Source organism: Myotis nattereri (assembly GCF_964212035.1).
Source record: "Myotis nattereri genome assembly, chromosome: 5".
Lineage (NCBI taxonomy): Eukaryota > Metazoa > Chordata > Mammalia > Chiroptera > Vespertilionidae > Myotis > Myotis nattereri.
The window spans coordinates 92318452-92332855 of record NC_138080.1 but is presented as its reverse complement, the minus strand read 5'-3'; the positions used below and the strand labels follow the sequence as shown (position 1 = coordinate 92332855).

Here is a 14404-nt window from a genome sequence, read left to right as displayed (position 1 = left end):
CAATTCTTCCAGTTTTGCAAGATCAAAGTTACAGGATCATCATGGCTTGGTGGTTAGGAGCACTGGAGTTAAGGGTGCCTGATCCTACCCCTGGACGAAGCTGTGTGTTTGAGAGGCCTTAATTTTCACATCTATTGAATCAGGTTATCAACAGTAACCACCTCACAGGGTAATTGTGAGCTACCCTATGAGGTGAACTAATGTGGGTACATTACAAATACATGCTATTGTTGTTATTATTCCACCTCCTAGGTGTTTTCAATTAAGACCTGTGTCCCTAACCTTAGGTCATAGTCCTTTTACCTTCCCTGGATAACACATTATACCAACTATACCCATTTGATACCTCAAACACTGTTCCTCTCAGAATTGGTCCTAAATACAAAACTAAAAAAGTCAAGGCAATCTCAAAATCCATTGGTGATTTCCGATTACCCATGAGATAAGCTTCAAATTCTAGTGTAGCATCCATAATTCTCCAGAAATAGTCAGGTGGCAGAACAGAGGTAGCTAGACAGAACCCAGCAGTGCCTGCATGTGCAGTAATTGCTTGCCAAAAGAATAAATGGATGTAGAAGTCAAGGCAGGTCTTCAGTTACATCTGTCACTAATTAGCTATGATTTCTAGTGGTCTTAGTTTCCTTACCTAGAGGTTATCATTATCATTCCTTTATCTGCTTAAGTCCTAAAATCTCCCCAGCTTTCCTGTCATGGCTTAGCCTTAACTACACTTGTTTTACTCTCTGTCATTGCCAAATAACTTGTCTAAAGTTCTGGTTCCAGTTGTTTTGTTTGTTTGAAACTTCCTGCCCCTCCACACCAATATCTTCTTGTGGAAATCTGACCCTCCTTACAATAGCCAGCTAAAATTTTACCTTATTCAAGAAGTCTTTTAACCTAAACTCTCACTTCTACTCTCTTAATTTTAGATGGATTTCTTTCGGTGTCAGTCCCCTAGCTCACTAGAGTACAGTACCTGATCCTAAGACTTATCACTTTCCTTCTATCAGTTGTCTGTCCAGAAAACTGTAAGCTTACAGATGACAGTTAAGAACCTTAGTCATTGGCATAGTATTGGATTCAACATTTTGAATTTAGACACTCATCAACTTGCTAGTCAGAAAGGTACTTGCTACAAATTTCTCGCTGACTTTTCAGTCTCAGGCTCTGAAAACTGCTAATGGAGAGACTTGAAGAAATGAATACACAGGTGTTGCTTTTAAAAAAATTTTAGTGGGCAGAACACCCTAGAATTGGACCTATAACTGTTTTTCTCCAACTGAAATTCTTGGACCACTTACATAAAGTTAATCTGTAGTGTTTGTTAAAGATGCAGATGTTTTAGCTCCACTCAGACTTACTAATTTAACATCTATAAAGGTGAGGCCTGAGCATCAGCATTTTAATGACTTTCAAATCAAGTTCATATTTCTTTTGATTGTCATAACAAAATTATAATTTGGTGATTTTCAAAGTGTGGTACAGAAACCTGCAAAGTCTTAGGGGGTTGTCCCTAAGACTTTTTAAACATGATTTTTCAAAATAATTTTCATAATAATACTAGGACATTATTTGCCTTTTCCACTTTCATTCTCACATAATATGGTACAATTTTTCAGAGGCTACACGATTAGTGATAATCATAAGACAATGAATACAGGAGATGTGAGAATCTAGCTGTCTTCTATTAAGCCAGATATTAAAAAGACTTGTAGAAATGTGAAACAATGCCATTCTTTTCAAATATTTTGGAAAATATTTTTCATAGAAATGCTATTTAAATTAACATACGAGTTTGTAATTTTAAATAACTTTTTTGAAAGTTGTTTTGATATAAAAAAATGGTAGATATTGCTAGCTATAACCCACACAAACAAAAACTCTTTGACGTTCTCAGTAAGTTTTAAAAGTATAAAGGGAGCCCAAGACCAAACAGTTTGACACCTTTTTGCTATATTTACTACCAATAGCGTTTTAAAGTTTACAACACAGTTAAGGAGCTTACTGAGATTCCATAGTTAAATCCCAAATTCTATGCATTTTCCAGTACAACAGAAAAATCAGAGGAAATAACCTATTTTACACTTATACAGGGTTTTGTTTTTTAAATAGGAATTTTTAACAAGCTCCCAGAAGATACTGATGCACTTAAATTTAGAGAACCATCATGAAAAGCAAAGAAAACTATCTAAAGGGTTTTAGGAAGTGAAAATATATATATATATATATATATATATAATGATTCTTAAGGCATTAAATGGAGTGAAAGACTTGGGTTCTGAAGAGGCCAAGTCCCTTCACCAGCTGGGACTAGTTTTCCACGGCTGTACAATGAGGCTGTCTCTAATGCCTTTCTTTCTGCTGTCCGTCTGGGTTCCATGCATTCACACTGCTGGGAGATGCATCTTTCTGATGAGAGGTCAGTTGTAAACTTAAAGTAAGAAATTTGAGCATTTCATTTCTTTGCATAGAAACCTTCAATTGTTTTCCATTGCTTTCCAAATAAAAGTCAAAATGCTTGTCCTACAAGATTTGGCCTGTTTAATCTCTGGCAGCATCTTCCTCTTTTCTGCTTCAGTCACAGTGGCCTCCCCCCCCCCCCCTTTTCTGGACCTTTCGAAGTTTGCCCCCACCAGAAGGCCTTTGCACTTGCTCTTTCTTCTGCCTCTAATGCTGTTCTCCAGACCTTTATAAGGCTTATTCCTCACTCCTTTCCGTCACGTTGTCCTGCTCAATTTTCTTGAAAGCACTCACTACCCACTTAAAGAGGTGTGATTTTTGAATTTTTATTTAAAAACCTTTTTCAATTAGTTTACATTTGCTATTATTTTGTATTCGTTTCAGGTGTACAGCATAGTGATTAGACAATCACACACTTTACAAAGTGTGCTGTCCCCTGCCCCCCTTTTTCCAGTACCACCTGCCACCACACATAGTTATTACAATATTACTATGCTCCCTAACTTCACATCCCCATGACTGTTCTGTAACTACCAATCTGTCCTTCTGAAACCTTTTATCACCCAGTCCCTCAAAGCCCCCTCCCGTTTCCTGTTCGGCTTCCACACTAAAATGTCAACTGCTTGAGGGTGGGTGTGTCTGTCCCTAGCGCCCGGGCAGTGCCTGGTGTGTTGTTGTCGTTCAGCAAACGTACAACGGCCGAACTCCTGCAGTTCAGGCCACGCCTTCAAAACAAACCCGACGGATACAGTCTACGCCAACCCTCAGGCTCGAACCCAAGCCTAGGTTACCCCAGCAGCGCCCCTCTACTCTTCCCCGCAGCGACCCCCACCGAGACCTCACTCACCGGAGCTGCACCGAGCCCTGTTCCGGCTGGAACGGCTTGACCCGGAAGAGTTCTCGGGAAGGCGAGGCTGCCTCCGGGCTGAAGGAGTACTTCCGGGTTGGTAGGAGCGGCTCGTCGGCATCTGTGGCGGCGGTGAGGGTGGCAGCCGGCCGGGTACGGGGCTTCCCGGGAGGAGGCTGGTCGGGTGCGGGGTCCCGGAGCCGGACCGCGCGGCCCTTGTCCCTGGGGTCGGGGGCGGGTCGGGGGCGGGGGGAGGCGGTCTGCGGCCGGGCGGCGGCCACCTCGCGGCTGGACGCGGAAGCGCTGTGGTCATTGAAGCAATATGTTTGTGGGAGGAAAATTCGTCGTGGACGAATTGGTCAACTTAGCGCTTGCGTTTCCGCTAGATATCCTTTCGGAGATCTTGTTTGTGGGAGGAAGTGCGAGCGCACGTCTGTCCGTCTAGACAGCCTGTTAGTAACGATGGCAGTGGTGTAAACAACCAGCACAAGTACTAGCGGCGGATGTTCCCCACGACCGGTTATGGGCCCGTCTCTGTTCCAAGACCCTCGCACACACCGTGTCATTTGATCTTTATGGGCTCCCTGTCCAGTGGGTATTCCCAGCAGCATTTGCAGTCGAGGAAACGAGACGCGGACGGGTGAACTCGCGTTCTCAGGATCGCTGCAGTACGGAGCTGGAAGAAAGTGCCCCAACTCCAGAGCCCGTGCTCTTAGTTACTAAGCCAAACCTTCCATTTTGGTAACTGTGGCTGGAAGTTCTCCAAGATAATGCTGAGAAAAGTGTATATATATATATATATATATATATATATATATATATATATATATTATACATTTTTACTTTCAAAATATATGACTCAGCCATTCAGTTTTGCTTGTAATGTCCCAGTCCTTTGAGTCTTTCTCCTCCAATTAAGCAAATAGAACAAATAGAACACTTACTACAGAATACTTGGATAACTGACAAAAACATGTACAGCCAGCACCACAAAAACTTCTCTTCCCACCTAGCTCAAATACCATTGAACCTTTGATATACACTAGAAAGAGTAGCGATAGCCAGTGTTTAGTAGTTTAGAGTATGTCCTTCCAGTCTTTTGCAAAATTATATAGATTATGTAGTGCGTATGCTGTGTGTAGTGTGTATACTATATGTACTATGCATAGTTCGCTGTGTTTGAAATATATATTAGTTACTATGCGTTGTAATTTGGAGAGAGCATAAGGAGAGTTAAAAGATAGTTTAAAAAGTGCATACTCAACTACATGGAACATTAATTGAATTTTATGCAAGAACTGTGTAGTCATTCCATTTGACCCTTGGAGTAAGTGGGGCGCAGAAATTGTATCCTTATTTGTCAATGTCCAGAGCTTGGTAACTAGTAGGTACTTAACAAGTGTTTGCAAGTAAATGAATGAATGAATATTTCAAACTTGGTTTGTATGTCTATGGGTAGTTGTATCTAGGTTGGCTTTTTTTCTATGTGTTTTGGGAATGCATAATGTATGTATCTATAATAATAAAAGAGTAATATGCTAATTAAGACTGAACAGCCTTTTGGATGAAGCCAGGGCTGCAAGGGAAGCCTGGATCCCAGGTGCCAGAGGGAAGCCGGTCTGACAGCTGGGGGAAGGAAGGCCTACTCTTGCATGAATTTCGTGCATCGGACCTTTAGTATAATATAACCATATTATCTAGGCTCCATGGTGTATAAATCTACCTTTCTAGCCTATGTTTTCCTACCTTCTCCCTGCTATGTGTACTACTGCATATTTCATACTGTCACACCTCGGGCCTTTGAGCTTTCCCATGTTTTGTTTCCATACCCTTGAATTCTTTCCTTGGCATCTTCATCTGTCAAAATGCTAAGTGCCCTTTGAAGCAGATGTTGCAAGCTCAGATACCTATAGGGCAGGGGTGGACAACCTTTTTGTGAGTGCGTGCCAAAACCAGCAAAATCTCTGACTCAAAATTCTTCTGCGTGCCAACCCTAATTTTTTGAGAACATGTTACGCCTACTTGATATCTCTTAAGGTGTACGTATGTGAAGAACCTTGAAGAAATAATAAAATTCATTTGAGCGACAAAAACACAGTATATGATGATGAAAAATACATTTAATGTATACGTGTACACTGATAGTCCGACAGAAAACTTTATGACTACATTTGATATTATCAGTGGGACTTTTGCTGCTGCATCACCGATGACAGAGATTTTACATCAGGTTTATATTTCGTGACCTTCAGAGATATGCACAAGCTACTACTTTCATCTGTCAGGCTACTCCTATTACGAGACTTAACAAAATTCATCACTGAGAACAAAGATTCACAAGCGTATGTGGATGAAAACATGGAGAGTAATGCTGTTGCAAAGTTTTTTAAACAGAAAAAATTTTCTGGAATGGCATTCCAAGTCCTCAATAGTTTGTTTTCGACACTTCTCTCTGGTACTCCTGTCTCTAATCGCGTTTTTTTCAATGTTTTCCAAGTCAACTCTAAGGTCAATAAATTTCTACTTCCAAATTGAGCTACTCTGAAATTCAATCAACTGCATTTCAAAGTCAGCCATGTCTATCCATGAAAACATTTGTAAGTTTAGTTCCTCCAGTTTCATGCTGTCTGGAAACCTCATGAATTTTGCTATCTCTTCCGATTCTCTGAATTTCGCAAATCTTGAGAAGAACTGCTCAGTAGTTGACTCGATGATGTTTAAAAACAGCTTTTGAAGGCTTTGACGGTCTGTCCTGTCATCTTTTGGGAGGTTTATGATGTGTCTCTTGAGTTTGGGAAATACCTAAATCTCTCACCGTCCACATCCCTCTTAAAGACTTGCAGTTTCTTTTCAAAAGCCTTTATGTAACCAAACATAACATCAAGTGTCTTGCCAGTTCCTTGTAATTTAACATTTAAGTCATTCAAATGTTCACAAAAATTGTAAATGGAAGATTATAAGAGAGGGTTTCAGGTGCCAGCAAAAGTTACTGGCGTGCCATGTTTGGCACATGTGCCACAGGTTGCCTACCTCTGCTATTGGGGTTAATCAGGTCACATAAACAGTCAGATTGAATTGAGTGAAAATTGTGGAGAACTAGAGAACAGGACCCTGTCTAAAATATCCCAGCAACTGTTTGCTGTAAGCTAGTTATTACCAGGTCGAATGTGGGCCCAGTGTTGCAAGATCTTTTGATTTGACAAGGGAAGTTAGAAATCTATTTGTATACAAACTTTGGGTTTTAAATGTTAGCAGTTAATACTAACAATTGTTTAAACAGTCTGCAAGCCAAGTACAAACATTTGTGGGCTGTATTTGGCAATCAAAAATCCCAGTTTGTGGCCAGTATTCTATGTCTATTTCATATGTTATCCATGAATGTTATTCTCCATTTCTAGCAGACTTTCTCTCTGTTCTTTTAGTATAGTGCTCCTTTCAAGCCGTCTTTTTTTAAAAAAAAACATATTTTTATTGATTTCAGAGAGAGGAAGGGTGAAGGAGAGATAGGCTGAAACATGAATGATGAGAGAATATCATTGATTGGCTGCCTCCTGCACACCCCCTACTGGGGATCGAGCCCGGCATGTGCCCTTGACTGGAATCGGACCTGGGACCCCTCAGTCCGCAGACCAACGCGCTATCCATTGAGCCAAACTTGCTAGAGCAGCGGTGGGCAACCCCCTGGCATGCGTGCCAAATATGGCACGCCAGTAACTTTTGCTGGCATGCGAAACCTTCTCTTATAATCTTCCATTTACAATTTTTTTCTTAATATTGACTTCTTTATTTTTCAGATAAATTCAGTGTAGGTGCATCTTAGATAAATAAATAATTTTACATAACAAGTTATCTTAAAGACCATAGACATGGAGTAAGAAGAGAGGGGAAGAGCAATTTCTATACCTCTGCCTTAACTCTCCCTGCCTTCCTAGATCCAACCAGTGTTTTGGTTTCAGCCTCAGACGCAACAGGTTTTCGTTGACAAGACAACCGCCTCACCTCCTTACTCAAAATTTCACTCTATAAAAATGAAACCTCTCTCTCGCTTTGCCCACCGGTACTAACGAAAGGGGAGTAAATTTCTATGTTTCTCTCGATGCACGCTACAGCAGTAACCCGGTGATGTCATCATCACACCGTATCCGTCTGCGCTGAAAAGTAAGTTACATAATTACCATACTCCTATTACATTATGCTGTATTTGTCTATGTTTTCTTCTTTATTCTGTTATTTTCCTTAGAAAATATTTTTACTCTGTCACATTTTTGTTATCCATAAACCAAATCTTATAAATAAAAGTAATAATAACTGATATGCATACAATGTATTATGATTTATAAATAAAGGTTCTACATTTTGTGATTTTTTACATGCTTTATCTTTACTGTTCCCTGCGTTGCGCCCATCTTACCATTTTTGTAGGGATAGCAAACTATTTTTCTCTCTATTTACTTTAATTAAAAAAGTAATAGCAGTACAGTAGTTTGATCAAGCTAATTAATCACTTACTGACATTTTACTTTTCTTCTTTCACCTTTTTCACGTGTACCATCATCTCATGTATTTTTTCTGTCCTTCTAGATTGTGCAGAATGTCAGGACCACCAGCTAAGAAACGATGTCGTTCAGCTGAAGAGGATGTTAGAAAATTTCAAAAATACTGGACAGAAAAGTTTGGTGTGATTAAGAAAGACAACAAAGCCTTATGTATTTTCTGTTCTGAAACTATTGTTTGCAGAACATCTTCTGTTAAAAGGCATTTTGAAAGTGTTCATAAGAACATAAGCAATAAAACCGAAGAGGAACAAAGAGAATTAATTTCTCGGGAACTCAGCAAAACAAAAAAACAGGCTGATAATTTTATGAACTTCATCTCAGGCAGGCCCAGTTTCAACTTAGTTGCTGCTAGTTTTGAAGTTTCAAAAGTCATTGCCCAACATGGAAAACCACTCAGTGATGGAGAGTATATTAAAGAAGCTTGGCTAGAGTGTGCACCTTTCCTTTTTGACGATTTCTCAGAAAAAGAAAAGATTATTCAGCGCATTAAAGATTTGTCCATGAGCAGGAAAACAGGTAAGGATAGGATACTTAAGTTGGCAAGTAATACTGCTGAACAATTAACAAAAGATTTGTCTTCATGTCAGTTTTTTTCTATTTGTATTGATGAAAGTACAGACATTACATCGTCATCTAGGCTGGCCATTTTTTCTCGACTTTGTAAAGGTGATGAAATATGTGAAGAGATGGTTGCCCTTCTAACTCTACCTGAGCATACTACTGGGGCTGAAATATGTAAAGCAGTTATGAACGAATTCTCTTCGTGACAAATTGACATTTCAAAAGTAGTGTCCGTCACCACTGATGGTGCTCCTTGCATGACTGGTGAGAAGGCAGGTTTTGTAAATCTGTTTGCGAAAGAAGTTGGTCATACACTGATAGGTTTTCATTGCATCATACATCAGGAGGTTTTATGTGCAAAAGCTGGCCTGAGGGAACTGCAGGAAGTGATGCAAACAGTTACCAAAGTTGTTAATTACATTTCTGCTCAGGCTTTAAATAAAAGACAATTTCAAGTTTTACTGAATGAGGTAGAATCTGTGTATAAAGGACTGAAAATGTACAACAGTGTTCGATGACTTAGCCGAGGTTTGGTTCGGAAACGTTTCGTTGAATGCTTAAATGAGATAATGCTCTTCTTGAATAACCAACATGTTTCTTACCAAGAATTGTCTGACGCCACGTGGGTTTCTAAACTGATGTTCTTTGCAGATTTTTGTGAACATTTGAATGACTTAAATGTTAAATTACAAGGAACTGGCAAGACACTTGATATTATGTTTGGTTACATAAAGGCTTTTGAAAAGAAACTGCAAGTCTTTAAGAGGGATGTGGACGGTGAGAGATTTAGGTATTTCCCAAACTCAAGAGACACATCATAAACCTCCCAAAAGATGACAGGACAGACCGTCAAAGCCTTCAAAAGCTGTTTTTAAACATCATCGAGTCAACTACTGAGCAGTTCTTCTCAAGATTTGCGAAATTCAGAGAATCGGAAGAGATAGCAAAATTCATGAGGTTTCCAGACAGCATGAAACTGGAGGAACTAAACTTACAAATGTTTTCATGGATAGACATGGCTGACTTTGAAATGCAGTTGATTGAATTTCAGAGTAGCTCAATTTGGAAGTAGAAATTTATTGACCTTAGAGTTGACTTGGAAAACATTGAAAAAAACGCGATTAGAGACAGGAGTACCAGAGAGAAGTGTCGAAAACAAACTATTGAGGACTTGGAATGCCATTCCAGAAAATTTTTTCTGTTTAAAAAACTTTGCAACAGCATTACTCTCCATGTTTTCATCCACATACGCTTGTGAATCTTTGTTCTCAGTGATGAATTTTGTTAAGTCTCGTAATAGGAGTAGCCTGACGGATGAAAGTAGTAGCTTGTGCATATCTCTGAAGGTCACGAAATATAAACCTGATGTAAAATCTCTGTCATCGGTGATGCAGCAGCAAAAGTCCCACTGATAATATCAAATGTAGTCATAAAGTTTTCTGTCGGACTATCAGTGTACACGTATACATTAAATGTATTTTTCATCATCATATACTGTGTTTTTGTCGCTCAAATGAATTTTATTATTTCTTCAAGGTTCTTCACATACGTACACCTTAAGAGATATCAAGTAGGCGTAACATGTTCTCAAAAAATTAGGGTTGGCACGCAGAAGAATTTTGAGTCAGAGATTTTGCTGGTTTTGGCGTGCACTCACAAAAAGGTTGCCCACCCCTGGGCTAGGGCCTTCCAAGCTTTCTTAATTGTTAACATGGGCTCTCTTTTCTAGTACATTAGGAACATTTTTATGGTATGGATTGGGTCTGTACTTAGTATATATTGGTACAAAATCTGTGCTTGTACATACCTAAGGTCTCATTGTGTGTGTGTGTGTGTGTGTGTGTGTATATGTATGTTAGTATGTATGTGTATATTGGATACATTTGTATCTTCCCTGGTGATATTTGGCTATCCTGTAAACTAGCAGCATCTGCTTGTTGTGAAAACACTAATATCTTGGTTTTAATTGCCAAAGAGCTTTACTTTTGGAAGGAATTTAATTGGTTAACATTGCCATTTAGTAGTTGGTCTGTTGTAAATACTACCTGATGGCTTGGATTTCATAATCTCTCTGAAAATGTACGGTAGGAATGATTAATGACTAACATTTTTAAAAATTACAGTCAGTAAAAGGAAAAGTTGATAAATTAGCCCTCATTGAAATGAAAAAGTTTTGCTTTTAAAGAGGATGAAGAGATAAGCTACAAATGGGATAAAATAGTTGCATACCACATATCTGACAAAAGACTTGAATCCAGAATATAAAAGGAGCTCTCAAAACCCAACAGTAAAAGAAAAGAAATCCAATTAGAAAATGAGCAAAAAATACAAATAGGTATTTCACTGAATAGGATATATAGATGGCAAATGAGCACATGAAAAGATGTTCAATACTATTATTGATTGCAGTGGTTCTCAACGTTCTGACCCTTTAAATACAGTTCCTCATATTGTGACCCAACCATAAAATTATTTTCGTTGCTATTTCATATTTTCGTTGCTACTTCATATTTTTGTTGCTACTTGTAATGTTGCTACTGTTATGAATCATAATGTAAATATCTCATATGCAGGATGGTCTTAGGCGACCCCTGTGAAAGGATCCTTCGACTGCCAAAGGGGTCGCGACCCACAGGTTGAGAACTGCTGGATTAGAGGACTGCAACTTAAAGTATCACACACCTATCAGAATGGCTCAAATAAAAAAATAATACTAGCCAATGCTGGTAAGAGTGCAGAGAAACATAGTCACTCATACATTGCTGGTGGGAATGCTATTTTGGAAAAGAGTATGACAGTTTTTCTTTTTTCTTTTCTTTTATTAAATATTTATTCTTCAGATTATTACATTTGTTTTTCTTTTTTTCCCCCCATAGCTCCCCTCCACCCAGTTCCCACCCCACCCTCTGCCCTTACCCCCCCACTGTCCTCATCCATAGGTGCACGATTTTTGTCCAGTCTCTTCCCGCATCTCCCACACTCCTTTCCCCCCCAAGAATAGTGAGTCCATTCCCTTTCTATGTCCCTGATTCTATTATAATCACCAGTTCATTCTGTTCATCAGATTATTTATTCACTTGATTCTTAGATTCACTTGTTGATAGATGCATATTTGTTGTTCATAATTAGTATCTTTACCTTTTTCTTCTTCCTCTTCTTAAAGGATACCTTTCAGCATTTCATATAATACTGGTTAGGTGGTGATGAACTCCTTTAGCTTTTCCTTATCTGTGGAGCTCTTTATCTGACCTTCAATTCTGAATGATAGCTTTGCTGGATAAAGTAATCTTGGTTGTAAGTTCTTGGCATTCATCACTTTGAATATTTCTTGCCACTCCCTCTGGCCTGCAAAGTTTCTGTTGAGAAATCAGCTGACAGTCGTATGGGTATTCCCTTGTAGGTAACTGAGTTTCTTTCTCTTGCTGCTTTTAAGATTCTCTCTGTCTTTTGCTCTTGGCATTTTAATTATGATGTGTCTTGGTGTGGTCCTCTTTGGATTCCTTTTGTTTGGGGTTCTCTGCACTTCCTGGACTTGTAAGTCTATTTCTTTCACCAGGTAGGGGAAGTTTTCTGTCATTATTTCTTCAAATAGGTTTTCAATATCTTGCTCTCTCTCATCTTCTGGCACCCCTATAATTCTGATGTTGGTACGCTTGAAGCTGTCCCAGAGGCTCCTTACACTATCTTCGTATTTTCGGATTCTTTTTTCATTTTGCTTTTCTGGTTGGGTGTTTTTTGCTTCTTCGCATTTCAAATCTTTGCCTTGATTCTTGCGCTCCTCTGGTCTGCTGTTGGGAGTCTGCATAATATTCGTTATTTCAATCCGTGTATGCTTAATTTCTAGTTGGTCCTTTATCACAACCTCGAGAGTCTCATTAGATTTCTTGAGGATCTCAATAACTTTATTGGCGGCTTCTAGACAGTTCTTGAGAGACCTTAAAAGTGTGGTTCTGAACTCAATATCCTCCATTGACAGTTTTGTCCTGTTTCTTTGTCTCCGCATTTTTTATGCTTTCTTGGTGCACCCTCTAGTGGTCTTTGTGCGCAGTCTTGTTGTAGTTAAGCCTTGATTGTTGTAGTTAATACTAGGGGGATTTGACCTCCAGGCCAACTGGCTGTGAGAATCAGCTGTGTCTGCAGTGGGAAAACTTCTGTCCTCTAGGGAGGTGCTAATCTAGCCTTTGCCTAAGGCTATCTGGCAAATGGGGTCTGCGCAGGGCTTGGGCAGGGCGGGTCCCACCGGATCAACAGAGCGGGTGGAGGGAGCAGTAATGGCTGTTCTCAGCCCCATCCCCAGAGGCTCTGCCTCTCAGAGTCCCAGCAACCGCTGAAAACCTCGGAGAGAAAGCTGCCCTCGCGTTCCGACCGATGCCAGATAGTCCCACTTCTCCCATTTGAGTCTGGGTCCCTAGAGACTCGCCCAGAACTGGAGCTCAGAACTGAGACTCCCTCCCGATTGAAAACAATAACCGCGCCCTCAGCTACCAGCCCGCTCTGCACGTACCTCCGCACCTTTGTATTTTCCGCACTGCGCCTCATCTGAGTCTCGTATGCTGTTCTCTTTCCTTCTAGTTGAAGAATTTCCCCTCAGCCAGCCTTCCTGTGGTTCTGGGCGATGTCCGTTCCGTCTTTTAGTTGTATTTTTGAAGTGGTTGTTCGAGGCAGCTAACTCCGGTGTTTACCTATGCCGCCATCTTGGTTTTTCCTCTGTTTTTCTTTTTTAAAAAATATATTTTTATTTCAGAGAGGAAGGAAGAGGGAGAGAGAGATAGAAACATCTATGATGAGAGAGAATCATCGATTGGCTGCCTCCCGCATGCCCCCCACTGGGGACCGAGCCTGCAACCCCAGCATGTGCCCTTGACTGGAATTGAACCAGGTACCCTTTAGTCTGCAGGCTGATGCCCTATTCACTGAGCTAAACCAGCTAAGGTGACAGTTTCTTATAAAATGAAATAAGTACCAATGGTTGTACTTTTGGACATTTATTCTAGAGAAATGAAAGCTTATGTTCCCATAAAAAATTGCACATGACTGCTCATAGTTCTATTTGTAATAGCCTCAAACTGCAAACAACAGGTAAATGGTGAAACAAACTGAGATACTTCCTTACTAATGAATACTACTTGGCAATAAAAAGGAGAAATTATTGATACACACAACAACTTGGATGAGTCTTGAGGGTCTTATGCTAGTGAAAAAAGTTGATCTCAAAAGCTTACATAGTCTGTGATTGCATTTAAATCACATCTTGAAATGACAAAATTATGGAGATGAACAGATAATTGGTTGCTATGAGATGAGAAGAGGATAGGATGTGGCTATAAAAGAATAACCCAAGTGATCCTTGTGATCGAACTTTTCTGTATCCTGACTTGGTGATGGTCACAGAAATCTATACATGTGATAAATTTTTATAGAACTAATTACACATGCACAAATGAGTGCATATAAAACTGGTGAATTCTGAGTAAAGTCAGTTGATTGTTTCTATCAATATCCTGGTTGTGATATTATACTACAGTTATACTAATTGTTACCATTGGGGGAAACTGAATGAGGTTTCTTTGTATTATTTCTTACCTGCATGTGAGTCTATGATAATCTCAAAATAAAAGGTTGAAACAAATAATTTATACCTGAAAAACCTGCATAATTAATTTGTTCTTGGGTTTTTATTTTACCAGGCAATGATCTAATCATGTCAGATAAAGATGATATTGAGACTCCAGTGATAACTGAAGCAACCCCCATCCCTGAAGATGAGAACTCCGAGCCAGCCAAGAATTCTGAGTCTGTTGACCAAAGTGTCAAGCCAGAGAGTAAACCAGAACCTGTAGTTTCTACTCGGAAAAGACCAGAGTCCAAACCTTCCAGTGACCATGAGACTTCAGAAGTTCTTCCTGTTCAGGCATCACAGGCTGCAGGCAAAGTAGAGTATCTATTAAAAATTGAGGTTAAAAAATGTTAGGGTTAAAAA

General features: G+C 39.6%; 1 protein-coding gene across 3 annotated transcripts in view; it reads left to right on the top strand.

Annotated features, from left to right (window-relative positions):
• Window positions 1–3383: 3383 nt before the first annotated feature.
• The window catches only part of FAM114A2 (family with sequence similarity 114 member A2), a 29820-nt gene continuing 18799 nt past the window's right edge, over window positions 3384–14404 (top strand). The window contains exons 1-4 of one of the 3 annotated variants that reach the window (XM_081091779.1): window positions 3384–3460; window positions 7240–7465; window positions 7889–8379; window positions 14112–14356. In XM_081091779.1, coding sequence (XP_080947905.1) covers window positions 7899–8379; window positions 14112–14356 — 726 coding nt within the window. In that variant the 5' untranslated portion in view covers window positions 3384–3460; window positions 7240–7465; window positions 7889–7898. The remainder of the gene's footprint in view (window positions 3461–7239; window positions 7466–7888; window positions 8380–14111; window positions 14357–14404) is intronic. The other 2 variants (XM_081091781.1, XM_081091780.1) reach the window with 2 other exon arrangements.